The sequence below is a fragment of the Lepidochelys kempii genome, chromosome 10 (genome assembly GCF_965140285.1).
Source record: "Lepidochelys kempii isolate rLepKem1 chromosome 10, rLepKem1.hap1, whole genome shotgun sequence".
Classification (NCBI taxonomy): domain Eukaryota; kingdom Metazoa; phylum Chordata; order Testudines; family Cheloniidae; genus Lepidochelys; species Lepidochelys kempii.
The window spans coordinates 20,089,309-20,110,602 of record NC_136389.1 but is presented as its reverse complement, the minus strand read 5'-3'; the positions used below and the strand labels follow the sequence as shown (position 1 = coordinate 20,110,602).

Sequence of the window (21,294 nt, the reverse complement as noted above, 5' to 3'; positions counted from 1 at the left end):
CCACCTACCCCCTATTCCTCCCAAGGCCACCACCTTACCTTACATGTGCTTCTTCTCCAGGGTCCAGGCACCTAATTAGTGGAGCCATGCCCACGCAGCTTCACTAATTAGGTGGGTGGCCCTTCGTTCTCTCGTGTGCCACCATCCAGGTGCTCGCCTTAGAGGGAGCTATCTGCGGACCACTGGTCCACAGACCACAGTTTGAGAACCTCTTTGCTAAGGAATATAAAGAATTAAATGTTGAATTTTTCATACAAAATCACTTTGTAATTTGACTTTTTTCAAAAAGGTATGTGAATACTAACAAGGTCAACAGCAGCTTAAGTTCCTGCTCAGTATATCAGATTGCACCCAACTGATTCCTAAAGAGAAATACTTAAATGTAATGATGTATAACCTATTCGTGTTTGTGTCTGAAGTGCGTATAAAACAATAACAGTTTGACTTCATTTGAACAATTGATACTTTATTTTTGAAAAGTGACTGAAGAAGGCACTTCCATTTTGTGACCAGTGCATCAGGGTGTAGCATCCAGGAAAAGAAAATGCCTATACTGTATTAATTGAACAGGAAGACGAAAGGAAGGGTCGGCTGGATTAGGAAAGGATTAGCTGGCCAATGGCTCTCTGTAGCATAACTGCACATATACTCTGTCCATTGGGATTTAAGTTGACTCTCTCTCTCTCTCGAATTTGCATTTCTGACTGAGTTCTCAAGGTGAATTACTCAATGTAAACCTTTTCAAAATACCTTTCTTAATAAAATAAGTTTTTGCAACACCTAAAACTTCCATTTATACATTGGAGAGAAGGCAGCTGTGTGCTTATCATTGCCATCAGAGTGGGTGGGTGTGGCATTGGAACTAAGTTGATTTATGCAGTGCTAAATATTGTATTCTCTTCCACCTTGCTGCAGTGTAGTTTGTGAGCGTGTTATCTATTCACTGGCTTTCGTTCCATTGAAATCTCCATCTCTTGCATCAGCTTCCTCTTCTGAACCTTCTGCTGCATTTTCAATTATTCTTCTGCCTCCAGATCTACGGGAGGGGGCAAAAGATGCTGGCTCATTTCCCCTCCTGCATAAGAAAACAGGCTTTAGTTTGTTTAAACTCTTTACACATTAAGACTGGACGAAGTGTACAAAGCCCAGTAACTGCATCGGTGGGATTGAAGATCGTAAATGCAAAGTAGTCAGGGAAGTTATGGCTTCAAGGCAACTTTCTGTAGCCCTTGTTGGTACTTTGTATTGGTGTCTATGGCTGGGTGGGGCTTTTGAGTCTGTGTAACATGGGACTGTAACTGGAGTTCTGACTTTGTTCATGCAAAATTGCAGCCCCCAGTGTAGCTATTGCACTTGTTTGTTTTGAAAAGCTCAGTCCAAACAGAGAGACTAAGTCACTCATTTTGCACATAAAGGTGTGGTGTTGCGTGTATGTGAAGGAGGGGAGTGGAAATGCAAGTACTTGGATCTAGCAGCAGTTGGAACTGCATCCCTGCTGCCAGGGGAAGATTCAGAGGGATTGCCCTGGACTTCTGAACAGAGCATGAATATACCCTTCCTGTTGAAGGCCTTTAGTGTGTTGGAACTGTAATATTACAGCTGCTTTTCTGCAGTAGTCACACCTCCCACCACAGAGGTGCACAAGGGTTTATCTTTTTCTATCGTAGCGAATGAAGAGCTTCCCTCTGCTTGCTTAGTAGGTAGGGAGGGGAAATTGATTTGTGTAGAACAGTGAAGCTCCCGCTCCCTGCATGCACCCCCTTAAGGACTCTACCACTGTGCACAGGAGTGGAGTGCCGCTCATTCAGCACTGAGCAATGCACTCCTTCCTCCGCAGGGACTACATCCATGCCTCTCGTTAAATTAATGGGATGTGCGTTTCACAGAGAAGCTCATTGAATGCACTTTCTTCCAGCTTGCTCCTTTTCCCCACCCCCCCAAAATCTCACCGTCACAGACCAAGCATGGAGAATTCCCCCCACATCCTAGTTTCATTGTGGGGCTAGAGTATAAGAGGTGGGGGGGAGGGGAGAGAGAGAGGAGAAGAAGCAAGGTACTACAAGTGGCAGCTTAGAAGTAAAAACAGCTTCTCAGCCATAGTGTTGTTACTTCAACATGACAGTAAAATTGCTAGTAAAATGGTGGCTGCTATCACCTTCCCATTGTTAAGCAAACCTTCTGTAAAGGCTTGAGAGCTCAGATATAAGCAAGGAAATTCATGATCACTGAACAATGTGCAAAGATTACTAATGTGAGGCTAAACATCCAACTACTCATTTTGGGGTATAGCAATCATGCCTAAATACTTAAGGTTTCTTTTGTCCTAGCAAAAGTCTAAGTCAGTTTCACTTATACTGAAGCCACTAATCAAGCCCAAAAGTAAATCTACCATAATGGGTAAGCATGTGAGAATGTTAGCTGAATTCTAAAGTTGTTAGAAGGGTACAAAAAGCCTATTATGTCCATTGTGACACTCTGTGGTATCTAGGCTGCTCAGTATGTCACTACCCTTAAATTAAGCTTTCATTTTGATGTCCGCTCTCTCTGCTACAGCAAGCAATTAACTAGCCACTAAAACCTAGTTTGAGAACTAGTTAGTTATCCTGTCACTGATAACATGCAATGTAAAACAAAGGGGGCATCCATTTCTGTTCTGTTACACACTTGGCAAACAGCTCTCTCTCCTGTACAGTTTGTCTCAATCTGCAACATTTAAGATTCACTTCTACTGTTTAAGATATCAAAGGTGCTAAAGTGCTGGTCTTGTAAATGTCCAATGAATGCACTGAATTGGGGGGGGGGGAGCCCTAAGCTCTGTAGTAGATACAACCTCAGACTACTATACTTACTTTGACTTCAAAGAGTTGCATCAGTGTGACAGAAGAATTTGGGATGGGAGAATAATAATGGGGCTGGACTGAAGGGGGACGAGCCCAACCCAGACTTGCAATGAAACCTCCGCCTAGATTAGATAATGCAAACTACACATATCCTAACACGCTATAGACCAAGCCCTAGTTTACATATATAAATTGCAATAATGGCACTGAAGTCCAGGTTGTTAAATTGGTGCAAACCCCTATGTAATGCTTATTTCAGTTTAGCTTAAATCATGCTTCTTAAACTAACTGGGATATAAACCAGGTTTATATTTATTTAAGAATGTCCACACAGTCATCTGTGCTGGTTTACCTAAAATCAACTTTAATCACACCACTAGATAGACTGGTGCAGCTTTGCATGTGGACAAAGGGCAAAAGGGAAATTGTTATGCCAGAGGTAAAGCCCCCCCATGTCTACTGCAAGATGAAAACCCCTTGCGAAGCACTTCGTTTTGTTTGTATTTCGCTTTCCATTTAATCGAGCTTTGGACAAGCACTTCTACACCTCAGCCCCTAACTGTATAGCCCTGCACTCATCACATGCAAACATGTTAAATTGATTTAAAGGCAGTTGCTAGGACAAAATGTCATCTTTAAATATTTGTGTAACAAGAACAAAGCCCCATATTTGTAAAAAGAGAAGATCCACAAATATTACAGAATGCTATTTGCTTAGCATCACTTCTGCAGGTGTAAAGTAAGATGCTATTTAGCTTAAAGCATCAAAGCAATACGACTTCAATAGGGTATTTCCATGCGTTAAACAGCAGTGACTCTATCCTATCTCAGAACACGTAGGCATGCCTCGTAATATACACAAATAGCTGCTCTATACGTTATGTATAGTAGCTATTCAATACAGGCATATATTGATGTGCTTTGGAGGGCAGGAGCTTATCCTTAATCTATGATTAGATTGCTTTGTTTGTATGGCAGACTTCATGCAAATTTTTTTTCCAAAGCACATGTAAGATTAGATATTTTTACCAACTGATTACATTAAAGAATTCACCATATGAAATGTGCATTGGTAGTACTGTGAAATTCTAACATGCTGCAATATCTCTGTTCATATCCATGTGCCTTTAATGGTTTCAGCTGTTTTAATTAATCAAAGCTATATTTTGTTTGCAAAACTTCCATGTTTAATGGGGACTTTAAAAAGTGCAAGGAAGACTATTTTCATGCAGAAATTTTAAAAAAGAGCAACTCATATGTCTTCTGTCAGCAGAGCTTATGAGAAAAGTGAGAATGCAATGTTTGCAAATCCATGTCATAACACAACCTAGCTGTAAGAAAGATGAATAACTGACAAACAGCTGATGGAAAAGAGTTATTGTAATATTTGTCTCCTTTGATACAACAAATTGATGACAAGATATCCAAGCCTTCACAGTTTGCAGAAATCTCACATAAAAATTACTTGAGCAAAAGGAAAATGGAAATTTGTGCACCACAAGCTAGCTGCAAAGTTGAAGGCATGATACCTGCTTAGTCACTGCGAAGGTTCCTGTGTCCCTCTGAAACAGAGATAGAGAGTCCCGAGCAGTTATGCTAAGCACATGGTCATTATCACTTTCAGTTAAGTTACTTTAAAATAATTAAACAAAGTATATCATAGCATATTATTGAAAACCCTGGTGAGCAGAAATGAGCCTTGGACTGCATTATGAAAATGTACTACCCCTACGTCTAGCAGTCACTTGGACAATAGCTGGAAGGGTTTGATTAGGCAGATAGTTTAATTTTTTTAAAAAATTTTTATTAAAGAGCATGAACTAAAGTTACCCAGGAAGATGTTGTAGGGGCAGCTGTTTCTCCTTTAACCAATTGGTCTCTTTGTTCATGCCACTGGTATCACAGGCTCGACAGCTGTATTAAAGCTTAGGAGTGCATGACTACTGTATTATTTGGCGTGTTATATTTAATGAGAAAATGGAAGTGGCTAGTTTGACACTTTTCTCAGTTACACAGTGATGCTGAAACCCGACTGGTCAATGTATGAAATAGGGAGGCAACTTGGGCAAGTGTCACAGGGTGCATGTGGTTTGCCTTTGCCCTGGTTTACACTATAAACTTACCTTGGTATAACAATGTCACTCGGGGGTGGAAATCCACCCCCCTGAGCGACGCAGTTATACCAGCCTAACTCCTGGCATAGACAGTGCTATATGGACAGGAGGACTTCTCCTGTGGCCCTAGCTACTGCCTCGGGGAGGTAGAGTACCTACACCGATGGGAGACACTTTCCTGTTGGCATAGATGGTGTCTTCACTAAGCGCTACAGCATCAAAACTGCATGCTGCAGCACTGTAAGTGTTGACAAGCCCTTTGACTCCCTACAGAACTTCAAGTCTCTGAACTTCAGGGGTATCACTTCAGTCATCTCTCCAGTGTGAGTGGGGCGAGGAGGGACAGGTGACTAGCTTTAAGAGTGCTAACTAGTACTGCACATAATAAATATCATGGCAGGCAGGTCCGTCGATGGCTACTAGCCAAGATGATCAGGGATGCAACCCCATGGTCTGGGTATCCCTAAACCTGACTGCCAGGAGCTGTCCGGGACTGAACAACAGGGGACAGATCACTTGATAAATTGCCCTGTTCTGTTCATTCCGTCTGAAACATCTGGCACTGGCCCCTGGTAGGAAGACAGGATACTGGGTTAGATGGACCACTGGTCTCACCCAGAATGGCCATTCTTATATGTTCTTAATATCACCCTCAAGGGTCTCAACTCCAGCATAAGATTTTCAAAAAGTCACTGTTGGCCTAACTCAGCTCCTATTCAAGCCAATAGAAGTTTTATCATTAACTGCAATGGGAGCAGAGGTAGTTGAGTGCTGAATGCTTTTGAAACATCTCATTCCTGAAGGGTGAATCCCTGGCCCTATTGAAGTCGAGAAGAGTGTTGCCATTGATTTTGATTGGGTCATAATTTCACCTCAAGTCTTTGACCCATGAGTAGCATTTTTATGATGTTAATTGGGCGGATGTGGGGAACCCATAACTCCCCAGCATCAACAGGGTGTTTCTTCTAAACTAAGTTTCTTTCCTCAAATTCTGCTATAGTTTAGAATTCTAAATCTCTCCTTAGTAGACAGAAAAAAGCTAGTAAAAAACAAAGCCACCCTACCTGAGTTTGCTCTTCAGTGAAGCCATCTCCCGGCCCATGGCCTCGTTACTTTCAGCTGCTTCGTCCAACTCTCTCTGCAGTTTCCTGCGGTTTGCATTGATGCGCTGGGCCTCTTCCTCTGCCTCTTCCAGCTGTCTTTTCAGTTGTTTTACTCGGGCGGTGCTCTTATCGGCCTGAGCGAGAAGTAAGAGTAATGCTTAGAGTCTTGAGTTTCCTTTAAAGAGATCAGAGCATTTTACGTTCCTCCATCTGCACCCCTTTATTCACGATGATGTACTTTCCTGACTCTCTACACTTGCAAGTATCTGCTGTGGCCGCTATTGTGACATTCCAGTAAGATTAGCTTTGCTCTTTTGGACTGCATGTATTTGATATGTCTCAACTGAAATTAACACTTTAGGTTCTGAGATGAAGAGTGGTCTCTGTGAAAAGCTCAGAGGGCTACAGGAGGCCAGTTGGGACAGGCACCTGAACCCAGTAAGTTATGACCCAGTGCCAGGTTAGGCTGTTCTGGCTGGTTGGCCAGGACGTCGGCGGAAGGACTCTACATAGAAGTCCAGCACAGGCTGAAATTGTGGAAAAGCAGCATCACTTGCCCCATAACCTCAGCCGTGCAGAACACAATGCCATCCACAGCCTCAGAAACAACTCTGACATCATAATCAAAAAGGCTGACAAAGGAGGTGCTGTTGTCATCATGAATAGGTCAGAATATGAACAAGAGGCTGCTCGGCACCTCTCCAACACCACTTTCTACAAGCCATTACCCTCTGATCCCACTGAGAGTTACCAAAAGAAACTACAGCATTTGCTCAAGAAACTCCCTGAAAAAGCACAAGATCAAATCCGCACAGACACACCCCTGGAACCCCGACCTGGGATATTCTATCTACTACCCAAGATCCATAAACCTGGAAATCCTGGGCGCCCCATCATCTCAGGCATTGGCACCCTGACAGCAGGATTGTCTGGCTATGTAGACTCCCTCCTCAGGCCCTACGCTACCAGCACTCCCAGCTACCTTCGAGACACCACTGACTTCCTGAAGAAACTACAATCCATCAGTGATCTTCCTGATAACACCATCCTGAGAAGCCCTCTACACCAACATTCCACACAAAGATGGACTACAAGCCGTCAAGAACACTATCCCCGATAATGTCACGGCTAACCTGGTGGCTGAACTTTGTGACTTTGTCCTTACCCATAACTATTTTACATTTGGGGACAATGTATATCTTCAGATCAGCGGCACTGCTATGGGTGGGGGAGAAAACCTGGATTTGTGCTGGAAATGGCCGAACTTGATTATCATACACATTGTAAGGAGAGTGGTCACTTTAGATAAGCTATTACCAGCAGGAGAGTGGGGTGGCAGGAGGTATTTTTTCATACTTTGTGTGTATATAAAAAGATCTTCTACACTTTCCACAGTATGCATCCGATGAAGTGAGCTGTAGCTCACGAAAGCTTATGCTCAAATAAATTGGTTAGTCTCTAAGGTGCCAAAAGTTTACTCCTTTTCTTTTTGCGAATACAGACTAACACGGCTGTTACTCTGAAACCTGTCAAAGTTTTCATAGTATTTATCTATAAAGAATGTCATTGAGATCTTAAATGAAAGCCAGGATAACACTGGTCATTAATATCATTGTGAAATGTATGTAAGGAATTTATGTATATACTGAAAAATATTTTTTAAGTCTGAATCCAGGCAGGTTGACAAACAGGTTTTTGCAAGACAAAGGATGTAGATTCACCCATCTGCCTTGGTTCACATGCACATTAAGCATTGTAAGCCAACACAATGGAACCCCCCCTTTGCATTCAAAGTCAAAATGAGGATGTAAAGTCAACATGAAGTCTGCATGTCAGGGAATAAAGCCGGGGGGAGGGTGGGGGGAGGAGCATCCTGACTCTGGGGACCAACAATGAATTTGGGAGGATATAGAAATGCAAAAGGACATTACTTTATCCTTCACCAAGGAAGCAAAAAGGGCAGTGCTTTTGGCATTCCTGAAAGAGATCACAGCCAGGGTGGTGGGAGATGCTGGGAGATTCTCTCACCTAAGGCAAACTACTTTAGACCAGGATTTAGCCTGTTAAAGAGGAGTTTAGACTCTAGGAAGCATTATACTTTGTTTTATATGTACCCATTTATGTCTCCATTATTATCTTAAGATCTCAGAGCTGCGAGGTTATTAGGAGCAGATCCTCACTTGAATCCAACAAGCTAGTGTATGTCCCCTCTGGGGATAGCAAACCTGGTAGGACTTGGGTTGGCGTATGCCTAACACTAGCCTGCATAAAGGTCTGGAGGCTAGGTAGGCAGTGCTTGTGTCAGGGAGCACAGACGACTACTTCATGCTAGAGGCAGGTAGTGATGAGGTGCCTCACAAGCCTGGGTATTCACAGCAGCCCCTTCCTCCCCTGCTGGATCCCCATCACAGCGTGCATTACCTGGTCCTTGTATTGTTCCGCTTGCTTTCTTTCATCTTCAACCTGCAGCAAGGCCTCTTTCAGCTTCTTGTCCTTCTGACGCAGTGTCTTGGCTGTGGTCTGCTTCTCTCTGCAAATGACAGCATGACACTTACTGATCTGGAAAACGGAGAATTCTTAGGAGCACAGGGCTTGTGAAAAGAAGCATGAGTAGGTTTAGGTTGGATATTAGGAAAAATCTTTTTCACTAGGTGGGTGGTGAAACACTGGAATGCGTTACCTAGGGAGGTGGTGGAATCTCCTTCCTTAAAAGTTTTTAAGGTCAGGCTTGACAAAGCCCTGGCTGGGATGATTTAGTTAGGGACTGGGTCCTGCTTTGAGCAGGGGGTTGGACTAGATGACCTCCTGAGGTCCCTGAGGTCTATGATTCTATGAGTGATCCTCATATTAAAAGCCTTCCTCAGAATAATGCTATTGACTTTTGTAAAAACTGAAGGAAGCAGCAGCTTCTCCCATGGGTCAACTCATTATACACCTGTCCTGTGTGTGTTTCTAGATGTGAGAGCAGGGAGCGTTTGCCCGCCCTGGTATCTTTGTATAGCCATCTGCCACATTTCTAATGGTTGGGATTTTTTGTTTGTTTTGCTTTTTTGAGGTGTTGTGTTTTTTGTTTTTTTTTACTAGTTATTTACTAGTTTTCTGCTTACAGCCAAACCCTGCTTCTTTAGTCAGAAAGTGAATAAAAATGGGGAACTGCAAGAGTGTTTTTTGGGGGAAGGACAGAACACTTTCCGTCCTCCCCAGATGGCAGGTGTGGAGCAAGTGCTCAGCGCAGCTCTACTCCAGCTCATAGCTTACTAGGTCTTCTCCATGCAGGATTATGGTCCAGCAGATCTATGCATCCTATGGAGCCACTGGCCTGGCCCCTAACCCTGCTGGCCTGTTCACAATCCACTCCCCTCTCTCCATGTATTCCCACTGGACAGCTTGGCTTCATAGCATGCGAGAGATGCAGTGTTGGCTCATTTTACCTGTCCCTACTCATGCATCATTTCCACTGTGATTTAGGCCTCCTGCTGCCATAGAATGGAGTCATTTACCACCTCACCTGTGCAGGCTTTTGCCAATTAAATGGGCTAGAAAAGAGAGTTAAGACAGACAGCAGCCTGGCTTCTTATCACAGGCAATTGACAACGGCTGGGTATTCTCAAATATTTACTTTGAATAGTCTACAGTTCTCAGAATCACACTAGTGTCTGAGATAACAGCTGCACTGAGAGAACTAGAGGCTCTGGCCTGATGCAGACACCAACAGCGCCCCCAACCTGCAACAAGCAAATGCAGCTGAGAGTCCAAAGTGACGACTGTGCAGACCCACACCACTGACCACAATCCTGGACAGTTTGGCAGCTAGTTGGCTATGCTGCACTGGAGGTGCAAGAAGGATGGCAATTACTGTATGTGCACAATGAGGCCTGAAATGATGCCCAGTTGCATCAGCATGCGTAAAGGGCCAAGTCTAGCCCCCAGCCAGAATAAATGGTCTGGTCCTTGTTGTATTGAGACAGAAGGAATCTTTCCCTTTGTCCTCAAATTTCAAAACTCTGCTCCGTCCCCCTGCTTAAATGTTACCCTCCGTTGATAGTAGCCTGGGGAGAGAGGGGAGGAGGTAAATAGAACCAGACAGCCATGCACCCTGGCAGGCAGAGAACTCCCTTGAGGCTGAGTACCATGCTAACTAGACACCTTTACAGAACTTGCTGTCCTGCCAGTGGAGTCAGGATCTGGCCCAAAACAACAAGACTATAGTGCTAATGAACTGGTCCTACTGCCAGTATAGAATGTAAAGGAGGGTAAACCAATAGGTTTCTACGGAAACTACTCTGAAAACCTAGAGAATAAGATGCTTCATCTAGGCTTTTTGGCAAGCCTGTACAATTCTACAGCAGGGAAACTGTTTTCTATTACATTCTAGAAGACTTTTCAATAATAAATCCTTCCCAAAGCTGGTCCTATGCAAGGTTTTGATACGAACCAATCATTTTCCAAAGAAACACTGCTCATGTGTGTGAGACTCTTTACCAAACCTTAATGCCACTAATAGGATCCTGGAAAACCTTTTAGTATTTTTGGTATTCATATATTAAAACATGGGTAGTCAATAGGTGGAGTGTTGGCCAAACCCAGACTGCCAGACACGTTTGAATGGATAGTGAAAGCTTTTTATTTACTTATTACCATTATTATTGTTGTTGTTTTTGTATTATTTTCTCTGAAGTCTGGACTTTGACTATACCTTGACCAAGAAATTTGGACCTTGACAAAAATAATTGATTATCTGTATTAAAATTAAATAAAAGGATGGCTTTGTCAGTGAGGGCTGAGTTGTAGTGTCCAAGTACCTGGATTCCTGTTCCACTTGGTCCTCAAGCTGAGAAATTTTGGCCTCCAGAGAAGCAATTGTAGCCTTAAACTTGGACTTCACAGCTCCTTCCATTTCCTGCAGTTTACTCTTCAGCTCTTTGTTCTGCCTCTCCAGTTGCTGCCGAGCGCTTTCATTCTTCTGTGCCGCAGCGCGCTCTGTTACCAACTCATTATTCAGCTGCTCTGACTGAAATATTTAGGGAGAGCCCTTTAAAATCTACAGCTGTTACCTTAGACTTGGGAAAAGGGAGTTAGAGCAATTTAATATAAAATATGAAGTCTCTTTCTGGATGCTCTCTGAAGGTGTGTCCAAAAACAAGCTCACCCTTGGATGGGTACAGACAGAAACACACATGTATCAATAATACATACGTACACCTTACACCCCTCTTACTTATAGACACACTCAAATGGACTGTACCTGCTGTACTGCTTTCCTGAAGCGATCACTCATTCCCTCCATATTACTTTGTTCCTCTTCTAGCTCTTCCTCCAGTTGGGAGATTCTAGCTTCCAGACGACGTTTCTCATCCTGGAGGCTAGTCCTGTAAATTTAAATTTGTAAAACATGTAGTTTTTGGTTTTGAGCAGTTGACCATGTCTTGCAACACACTGGAAGGTGCTGAAGACTCATGGAGAACCTGGAAGTATTCTTGAAATGAGTCTTGTGCTGCCATCTTATTTATGTTCCTGGAGACCTCACTTGCTCCTCCCTGCTGGCCTTCATATCTATGAGTAACTTATAAGTAGTCCCAATGATTTTAATGAAATTAGCCACATATTTGTAACTAAGCATATATGTATGCGTTGGCAAGGTTGGAGCTACAGATCGCTTTTCAGGACAGAAACATTGGCTACTGAGAGGTATTTAGCAAGGCTTTGGTACACTTGAAAATAATTACCAATTCTTACCTCCCAGAAGCAGCACTTGCAAGTTCTTCAGCCAGTTCCTCTTTCTCCAGATCAGCCTGTTTGCGAGCCCTTTCGGCAGCAGCCAGATCCTAGGGGAAACAAACAGCCAGTGTATTAAAGAAATGAAGAGGGTTAAACAAAGTACAGTCCAAACATGGAGTGAGAGACTGATCAGCCATGATGTCTCTTTAAACCCAACCTCTGTCAGATGTTTCTGTCACCAGAATATCAATTTATGATTCTATAGTCATAGACTAATGGAACAAAAATATGCATTACCCAACCCGTGCGCAGTTTGTGTTTTATTGTGCTTCCAGATACAAGGATTGTATCCATTTAAAACATGATGAAAGATGTCAGGAGTACAATATTATTGAAAAGGTCATAAGGGTTGTAACAGACAGTACATTTTTCTTTTCCATCCAGTGAAAAATATCTTCTTATAGGCTAATGGTTTTAAAGGAAGCTCTTGGCACTCAGCATCTCTAAGCACCGTGGCCCATTTAAATGGAAGCCATGTGCCTAAATTCCTTTGAGGGTCTGGGCCTTGGTTTTTACTGAGGTCCACAGAACCTGTTATAAGAGGTTCTGACTGTAGCTTTCCCTGCACCATGGCCAATATCACTTCTTTTTTCTTTAATGATTTGGTTCCCTCAGGTACAACTCTGTTTTGTTCCCAAAGATCTTGTGCAGCCTGCACTCTAGTACTCTCTAAGAGTCACACTTTACCTCTTGCAGCTGCATAAGTTCTGCTTCCAGGTTCTTGGCTTTTTTCTCATTTTCTCTAGCGGTCGCAAATATCTCTTCTCTTGCGGCACGGGCATCATCAAGCTCTCGTTGGAAGTCCTTCATCTGACCCTGGTTTCAGACGGTTAAAAAAAAAAAAAGGATGGATTTGTATTTGTCTGTGTTTATCACAGTTTTGTTGAAAAGAAAATTGAACAAAACAAATACTAATTTCCATGTAATTACAAAACTGTCCATGTGGACCCTTCTGTCACGCACTAACAGTTCCATAATGCACTTTGATTTACTCTGCTTTGAAACAGGACTGGGAACTTTTAGTGCACAGTTACAGCATCCACCCAGATAGTTAGTATGCTACAGGCTATCGTGCTGTAGATTTATACTCCAGCTTGCCGCACACTAACTCACCATCTAGACAATCCCTTCATGTGTTTAAGAGTTGTCCTGTCAAGTCTCAATCCTGCCCTCGATCACTGATCATTATATACAACGTCTTTGAAAACTGGCTACTATTCATGCAGGTGCAAATGTGATAGCTGGTTTTTCAAAAATACACAGTGCTACGTCCATGTAGTGGAGAGCCAATTTTGAGTCCTATCGACACATCTGGCCTTTTTTGCTTCACCTCTTTGATGGAACCCTTAGGTTTTCCACAGAGATGCCAATAGCACATCCGTGCTGATCAATTAGTTGTGGCATTTCTGTCTACTGCAAAACATGATATTTTTCACTCTCTAAGCCAGCTACCTCAAGGTCACTCAAATTACATTAACTAAGCATTTTGGATCTGGGGTCTTGATTCAAACCCCTCTCTAATATTATATCTGTTATATCTATTTAGCATCGAGGTCACAAATGACATCTAATTTCCACTTGCTGTTATACAAGTCACATCAATGACCCAACAGAAAACTATTCAGTCTCGGGAGCCACAAACCTGTAGTTTACGAAGTTGCTTAATGGCTTCTTCCCGAGCCTTGTTAGCAGAGTCAGCCTGACCTTCCAGATTCTTAATGTCAACTTCTAATTTCTTTTTAGCTGCAGTTGCCAGGCCACGTTGCTTACGCTCATCTTCCAGTTCTGTTTCATACTCATGGAGCTAACCAATAGCAAAGAAGATTTTCTTTAGGATTACTAGTACACTTTAGCACCCTTAGACACACTTTACTTACTCCCGACTTATGTGTACTATGCTGTTCTAGGGGCTTGCCGACAGGTAATAAAAGCTCCAGTAGTTTTACAATATCACTGACTGCTGAAATAAATCCTCGTTTGGCTCAAATACTGGAGTTCGGGGTGGTAAAAGACCAAAGTTTGATTCTGTCCTGAGGGATACATGTGTAGTACAGTTGATGAATGGAATATTTGTGTTGTAGTCACAATATCACCTCTACCAACAGGTTCAGCATTGTTTGTTTTCCCTGCCAGAATTTTTGGATCAGTTCACTGTCATTAATGATTCATCCAGGGAAGCCAGGTATTATATTTGGGACCTATCTTTTACTACTTGCACTGAAAGCCTGGGGAGCATTTTAGCCATTATGTCAGAGTTCATTATTCAGGTGATTTACACTAAATGGAATCTCACTGTTAAATCACTATCTTCTACAGTCAAATTCCTTATACTGAAATACCCACGAGCATTAACACTGCTATAACTGCAGCTTATTTTTTAAGCAAAGCAAAATGGTCTATATAACTTTTATTCACCCAAGCAGAAGGAAGAAGAATGTTTGGTTCTTATTATCCTGAAGCACTTACTAATAATGGTTTAAGCCAGGGGATTTGCAGTTACTTTGAGTAAGCATTTACAGTGTCACTGATAACGAATTATACCTGTTTAAGCAGCTGTCTCCTCTTCTCCTCATTCTGTTCATCTCGAGCTTGCAAGTCTCTTTCAAACTGTCCTTTTAGGGCCTGCATGTTAACCTCCAATCTGAGCTTGGCATCTTCAGTAGCCTGTAGCTCATCCTCCAGCTCTTCTAACTGTGTCTTCATCTCCTCCACTTGTTGTTCCAGGGCACGTTTGGACTTCTCCAAATCATGGACCTTTCATGCAATGAGAAATCAATACAATGTTTTTACTGATTGTAATCAATCTAAAAATACATGTAATGTAATGTGATCATTCTATAGCATGGAAAAAATTGGAATATACGAATTGTGGAGAGAGGATGGATTAAGTTTCAAGAGCACACACAAAAAAGTGGCAAACTAGCATTTTTTGTACCCTTATAAATCTATTTTAAAAGGCAAAATTCAGCTTATTCATAGACTGAGACCCTGGATACCAAATGTTATCCTAGGATTCATTTTTAGTCTAAACACCAACAACTGTGAAAATAAACCCTTAGTGGTAGTGATGTGATCATGCTGCTAGAATAAGAGATAGGAAGAAATATCCCCTTTCAAATCAAGTTAACAGGGTTCCTTTTAATTTTTATTTCCTTCTGAAGCTCTTAGCTCAAAGACACAGACACCTGTTAGAGCCATCACACTGCTTTGGATCCTGTCACAACTGAACTCTGCCAAGTCAGCTGTGGACATATCTTTTATTCACAGTGGTAGCTGTCGGCAAAATCAAATCCAATTAATCAATTCAGATTTGTGAACTGCACAACTTGGAAGCTGCTTACGGGGTTAGCAAATACTTCTCAATCTCTGCTTTAATTTTGTCTTCTCTCAGAAATGAGGCAAATAGTCCTCTTCAAGATCAATAACTTGCTGTTGATCAAGACTAAAGAAGGCTTGTAAGCATAATTCATTGCTGAGTCTCTGATAGGACTGGATGCAGATGGAATTGCTCACGAAATTCTGCATAAAACTTCTGACACTGTTGAATGGATTTTACACTGTGAAGAACTTTCCACACTGAAAATGTAGATCTTTGTGTTAACTATTAATTTAAGTGATTATCCCTGAAATAGTTATATGGGATATATATTGTGAGACTTACATTCTTGCCTACATCATCCTTGGAGCTAACTAGATCTTCCATTTCCACTTTCAACAATTTGTTGATTCTCTCCAGTTCTTCTTTGGCTTCCAAAGCTTCCTCAAGAGCCCGGGCCAAGGACAAAGCTTTTGTTTCTTTTTCTCTAGCTTCAGCTTCTGCTCTGTCCCTTTCGTCTGCATATTTGGAAGAGATGTTTTTCTCTTCAGCAAGCATCTATAAATCAATAATATAAAAATGTTCAGTTTGAGCACAGTAATCCTATTAATACAGAAAGCCATTAAGTGTAGGGTTTTCTATTGCATTAGTCTTGTCGATTACTAATGACTACAGAGAAAGGCCCCTGTATATGCAGATACAAAATTAATCATGGCGTAAATAATGCAACTTTAATCTTTTTCTATAACTATGTTAATTCCCACTCAACAACTTACTCTCTGCACCCATGACTCCCAGCAGAGTTAGGTTATAACATGAAGGGAGTTGACCATAAGCTCATACCTGATCAAACTTCTTCTGCTTTTTCTCCAGGTTGGAGACCAGCTGGCGTTGGTTGTCCAAGTCCACTATCAGATCATCCAGCTCCTGCTGGAGTCTGTTCTTGGTTTTTTCCAGTTTGTCATAAGAAGCAGCTTTTTCCTCAAACTGCTGCGTGAGCCCTTCAATTTCCTTCTGGAGCTTCTTTTTGCCTTCCTCCATACTCTCTATTGTGCTGGTATATTCCTGGAGCTTCTTCTTTGAGTCAGAAAGCTGAAATTTGAATTCAAGGAATGAAATAAGTCTGTATAGCAGAGCCACTCTAAGTTTGCACAGCAGTGGGCTGCACCTGACATAGTCCAAGGAACCCACAGGCGTGCACCTAACGCACTCAATATGAGGCTGATGGCAGTCACTCATCTTTAACATCATGAGGCAGCCTACAGAGGCTATAGGCCCATTGCTCCAGACTCCATCATGAGGCGAGTGATCTTGCACCAAGGTATCGCCAGTCGTCCTGTGGTCACACTCTCCTCTGCATTAAAGAGGGTGGCTACTGGCTGCCCTGTAGAATTCCACAGGCTACAGTTGGCCTACAGGTCCTATACTTGGTGCTTCTGGCCTAGTAACAATAGTTCACTGGCTAAGATGTATAGGGATAACTAGAGATCTGTAATCTATGGATCTATTGTAAAGACTGAGCACCAGAGCTAATGTTCTAACTGTGCCACTGTACCTGTACTGTCAGTGTCGAAATATGTCGCTCTAGGTTTTGTTTTGCTTCTGCTTCTTCCTCCAACTGCTCTTGCAGGCTGTTATTTTCCTCCTCCAGTTGGCGAAGCTTGGTAGCTACATTCAGTTTCTGCCGAGTTTCCTCCTGAAGCAGCTCCTACAGAGATCATCATAATAGAACATGGTCATTTTTTGTTCTTTTTCAATATGTTTTATACAGGTTATCCCAGTGGGAAGCCTACCTGTGTATCCTGTAGCTGAGCTCCCAAGCTTGCAACATCCTTAGTGAGTTTGATTGTCTTGGTTTCTGCTTCACTGAGCAAACTGGTAACATTTTCCACTTCAACCTAAAGAAAAATCACATTGAATGTTTTCAGTCATTTTGTATAGCTTCAATCTCATCTACCCCAGCTATGTTTGAGATGGGTCCAGACTGGACTCCTGAATCACAGTTTGAATTTGAATGCCAGGACCAGAAACTGCTCCTGTGCTTCCTGGTCACTTCCAGAATCCAAGAAGAGGCCTGTTTTCCAGTTCAGATGTAATTCAAGACAGCAAAAATCATGTCAGAATGGTGGATGTTGCCAAAGTTTTGCTAAGAGAATTTGTGAGATTTCAGGGCTGTGGAACCAATCCACAGCAGGTAGGCTTATGTTTGGGGTGGAGGTTTCTTGGAATTCTGTCACCTGCAACTTTATTGAACCTCCATTTGTCCAGCACTGCTGTAGAACAGCTCCATGCAAAGGGTGCCTTGCTTTTGTGCCCCACTCCCTCTGTCACGCTCCCTAGTTGAGTGGAGAGGTCTATACCCAATGGAATGCAACTTGTTATGAAGAAATTGATTTGGAAAAGTTGGTTTTCAAATGCAAATACAAAATAAAACCGTATTCTATTTTTACCACATAACCTGCTAAGAAGCCTTTTTTTGCTGCATTTGTGAGTTAACAGTTGTTGGGAATGGGCATTTAGTTAGAAATGAGTAATGGTTTGTACCAGCACCACCATTGTGTGGGACCCAGAATAAGTCAGTCACTCCATATCCAGTTGTCCCACTGAGCCTCTCAGGTCACTGAAGAAGGTATTTCTTACCTGCAACTTATGGACTTTTTCATTGAGTTCCACCCGGACGCGCTCGCCATCGGTGTATTTGGATTGTAGCTCCTGAAGTTGCACTTCCAGCTTCTTTTTTTTGTACTCCACCTCTTGTTTGGCCTGATTTAGTGACCTGATTTCAGTACTCAGGTCAGCATTTTCTTTCTCTAGTGTCTGCTTGGTCTTGTCCAAGTTTACTTTGGCCTGAATGCATAGGGCAAAGAAAAATACGCTGTGTAAAAGAAATCCACAATGTCTAATAGATAAACCCATTTTCAGGGTCGTGGTTTCAGTTTACCCGTTTAAATTGCTCCAGCTGTTCTGTTAGCTCTTCCACAGCCTGACTATGCTTTTGCCTCATCTCCTGGACCTGGGCTTCATGAGTCCGAGTTTCCTCGTCCAGAGCTCTCTTCAGCACTGTGACTTCCTGTTCCCTCTTTGCTCTGGAAAGCAATACACACACGAATGGAACAGCTGGGAGACAATCTAATCACACAGGATACTGTGTTATTGTACAGCTGAGTGATAATAAATAATGGCGGCAGCAGCAGCACGTTTATAGTAGCACTTTAGAATTATTAGTTAATTAAGTGACTTGTCCAATCCTACGTAGGGCAACACTGTCAGAGCCTGAATAAGAATCCAAGAGTTCCTCGCACTGGGGTTTGTGCATGTTGTTCCCTCCAGATGTGCAGATCTTTACATATCACTAGATATGTGTTATGCAATATTTTACTGAAATAGTGCTTTCTGATTTTATGTCTTTTTACAGTGATTTTTGGCTACATTTGTTTTTCTACCATATGCTAGGTCTTTATACCTGAGTTCTTGCTGTGTAGCTGTGCTATCCAATGTATCTTCAAGTTCTGTTTTCAGGGCCTCCAGCTCTTCACCCAGGTCTCTCTTTTGTTTTTCTGCTTTGTTTCTTGCTGCTCTCTCAGAATCCAAGTCTTCCTGGAGATCAGAGATGTGACCTTCCAGCTCACGGATTTTTTTGAGGGCATTATTCTTCTGAGCAATTTCATCTTCAAGCCTGGACAAAAAAAAGTATGATGTAAATATAAAAAAAATTTCAAGTGTGTTGAGCTGTTGGGAGCTGGTGGTATGATTTCAATCCAAATAACCTAAATGAATCCATTGTTTTTTAATTTTAATTTTACTAGGAAATGTAATTAATCTACACCAGATAATAGATAAGATAACACAACATCTTATGTTAGTATAGCTTAAACTGTGTATTTAAGGGTAAGGTTTTCTGAGTGACCTAACTCTTAGTCTTTTAGAAAGCCATAGGAGCTTTTACTATTGACCTCGGTATGAACAGAATTAGGCCAACTCCAAGAGTTTTTGAAAATCCCATCCTAAATATATGTTTGAATGTATGTGCTAGGTTCAGCTTTTAACTCATTGTGCAGACAGTCCTAACCAGCATGGAGAGAGAATGACAGAAGTAGATGCGGTGTCCTCATCTCTTGGATGACATAGACAATTGGGAGGATCACTGGTATCTGCAGAGTAAGACTTTCTCAACTGTTTGACATGTAAGAAACTGGGCCCCCAATGCAGGAAAGAAATATGGAAAGAAGGGGAGGGGAGGCTTGGGAAAATGATTGTTGCACCTGTCTGGAGAGACAGTATCCCAGAGGATATTGAGGTGTGGAAGGATCTTACTGCTCAGTGGGGGCTTGGTGGCCAGTGACATTTCAAGCCCTGATTTCTCATGGCCTGAGGATCCTGCTTCTATTTAAGTCTATCGGAAACCCTCCCCTCCCTCCCCCATTTATTTGAATGATTCATGGTCGGGGCAGACCTGTAGTAATTTGCCGTGTATTTTGTCTATAGCCTGCACTTCAAAGTGCAGAGATCAGATTCAGAGCTGAACTTTCCCAAAGTGTGAGCGGGGATTGGTGTGTGCAGGTCCAGATCTGCACTTTCAGCTAAGGCCCTTCTGTCTGTAGGAGCTGGATACCTAGCAAGAGCGGCCTGCAGCTCTTCCTCCTTTTTGGCCAGCTGCATCTTTAGTTCGGCAATCTGCGCTTGTAGGTCTGCAATCTGCTCATGCAGATCACTAGCTTCTCCCTCTAGCTTCCTCTTTGTTTTCTCCAGTTCTTGTCTGCTCTTCTCTTCTTTCTTCAGTCGCACTGGAAAAATAAGGATTCTTGTCAGGGTAGTGAGTCAGCCCAAGGAATTCTCAAAGTGATCCTGAACATAGGAACGTATACATGGAAAACCAGTGAGGTCACTGTATTTCTCCACTTGCTTATACACGGAATTACAAGTCAATTTTCTTTTGTGGTGAAGGGCTAGTGACTTGCAACTAGCACACAAACTTTACTTTCTGTCCATCCATAAATTATGAGCTCATTGCTCCCCAGTATTCTGAAGCACTACTTTTTGCCATATTTTCTTTGTGCTGACTTCGTAACAAAATAGGGACCTCTGTTTTGCTTATGCATTGTTCCCATCCCATAGCTTTTGTAGATTGGGTTCATTCTCCAAGAAACACAAATGAAATTGTTCATTTCTTTTACCTTTGTCTGACTTGGATTTAAAAAAAATGATTTGTAATAAATGAAAGCCTGGGTTTCTCATAAATATTGTAATACGTAGTTCTAACTGGCCCCAGAATATTGAATCTGGCAAATACCATTTGAAATTAAAAGTGAAAAACAAACTAACAAAACAATTAAAATTACATTTGGGCCTACTTGGAAAGAGCTCACCAGGACGGTCATTAAAAATAATTTTTACTTGGTAATTACTACAGAATTTCTTGTTCCGGAATTTCAGAAAACCTAGATGGTAAATGTATTATCTCTATTTTTTAAAGGAGTCTTTTAAAAATACAAGTCAAATAAGCAATTGATATAAAACCACATTTGGTTTACAATACCTTCCAGTTCTGAAATCATTGATTCATGTTTGTTTTTCAGCTTTGTAAGGTTTTTGGCTTTTTCTTCTTCTTCTGCAAGATTTGTTGTTAAATCACTTATTCTCTCTTCAAGGAGTTTTCTTTCCTTAAGAAAAAGAAGTTTCCATTTACAGATAGAACATATATTATTCATACTTATGAAATGCCAATGTACACACTAAAAAATAAATCAGGTCTTTTTAAATGCCACATTTCCTGACAGTGTCATGTAGCACTTTGATTATAGAGGCAATGGAAAGTGGTGGATGCTTTTTATGAGATGAACTAGACGATTAGATTCTTTATAACCACTCTATGCTAGTAAGCACTTGGGTGCCGATTTAGGAAAGTATTTTAACACATGTGTACTTCAAGTGCATTTCTGAATCATGGCCTTAGGGTTTATGGGTGAAATACCTCCCGTCCAGAGGACCAGCACAAGGCCTATGCATAATTAAAGCCCTCAAAATAGGAGGTAAGTGGTGCATGAAGTGTTGGCCCTCTGCATGAGGTGACCCTATATACTTAGCTTGATGCATAAGAAGTTATACCAATTATCCCAGATTGGGAGGAACACGCAGATATCCTT

At 41.9% G+C, this 21,294-nt stretch overlaps 1 protein-coding gene across 3 annotated transcripts in view; it reads right to left on the bottom strand.

Moving 5' to 3' along the window:
* Positions 1-445: 445 nt before the first annotated feature.
* Positions 446-21,294, bottom strand: part of MYH11 (myosin heavy chain 11) — a 100,775-nt gene continuing 79,926 nt past the window's right edge. For 2 of the 3 annotated variants that reach the window (XM_073362340.2, XM_073362341.2), the window contains 18 exons: positions 20,688-20,811; positions 19,764-19,935; positions 18,615-18,827; positions 18,093-18,237; positions 17,792-17,998; positions 16,945-17,049; positions 16,707-16,859; positions 15,995-16,243; positions 15,497-15,709; positions 14,377-14,589; positions 13,478-13,639; positions 12,523-12,651; positions 11,794-11,882; positions 11,303-11,426; positions 10,860-11,068; positions 8,479-8,587; positions 6,019-6,191; positions 446-1,075 (listed from right to left, as the gene is read on the bottom strand). In XM_073362340.2, the coding sequence (XP_073218441.1) occupies positions 937-1,075; positions 6,019-6,191; positions 8,479-8,587; positions 10,860-11,068; positions 11,303-11,426; positions 11,794-11,882; positions 12,523-12,651; positions 13,478-13,639; positions 14,377-14,589; positions 15,497-15,709; positions 15,995-16,243; positions 16,707-16,859; positions 16,945-17,049; positions 17,792-17,998; positions 18,093-18,237; positions 18,615-18,827; positions 19,764-19,935; positions 20,688-20,811 (2,928 nt within the window). In that variant the 3' untranslated portion in view covers positions 446-936. Of the gene's footprint in view, positions 1,076-4,369; positions 4,403-6,018; positions 6,192-8,478; positions 8,588-10,859; positions 11,069-11,302; positions 11,427-11,793; positions 11,883-12,522; positions 12,652-13,477; positions 13,640-14,376; positions 14,590-15,496; positions 15,710-15,994; positions 16,244-16,706; positions 16,860-16,944; positions 17,050-17,791; positions 17,999-18,092; positions 18,238-18,614; positions 18,828-19,763; positions 19,936-20,687; positions 20,812-21,294 lie in introns of all 3 variants that reach the window. The other variant, XM_073362342.2, reaches the window with a different exon arrangement.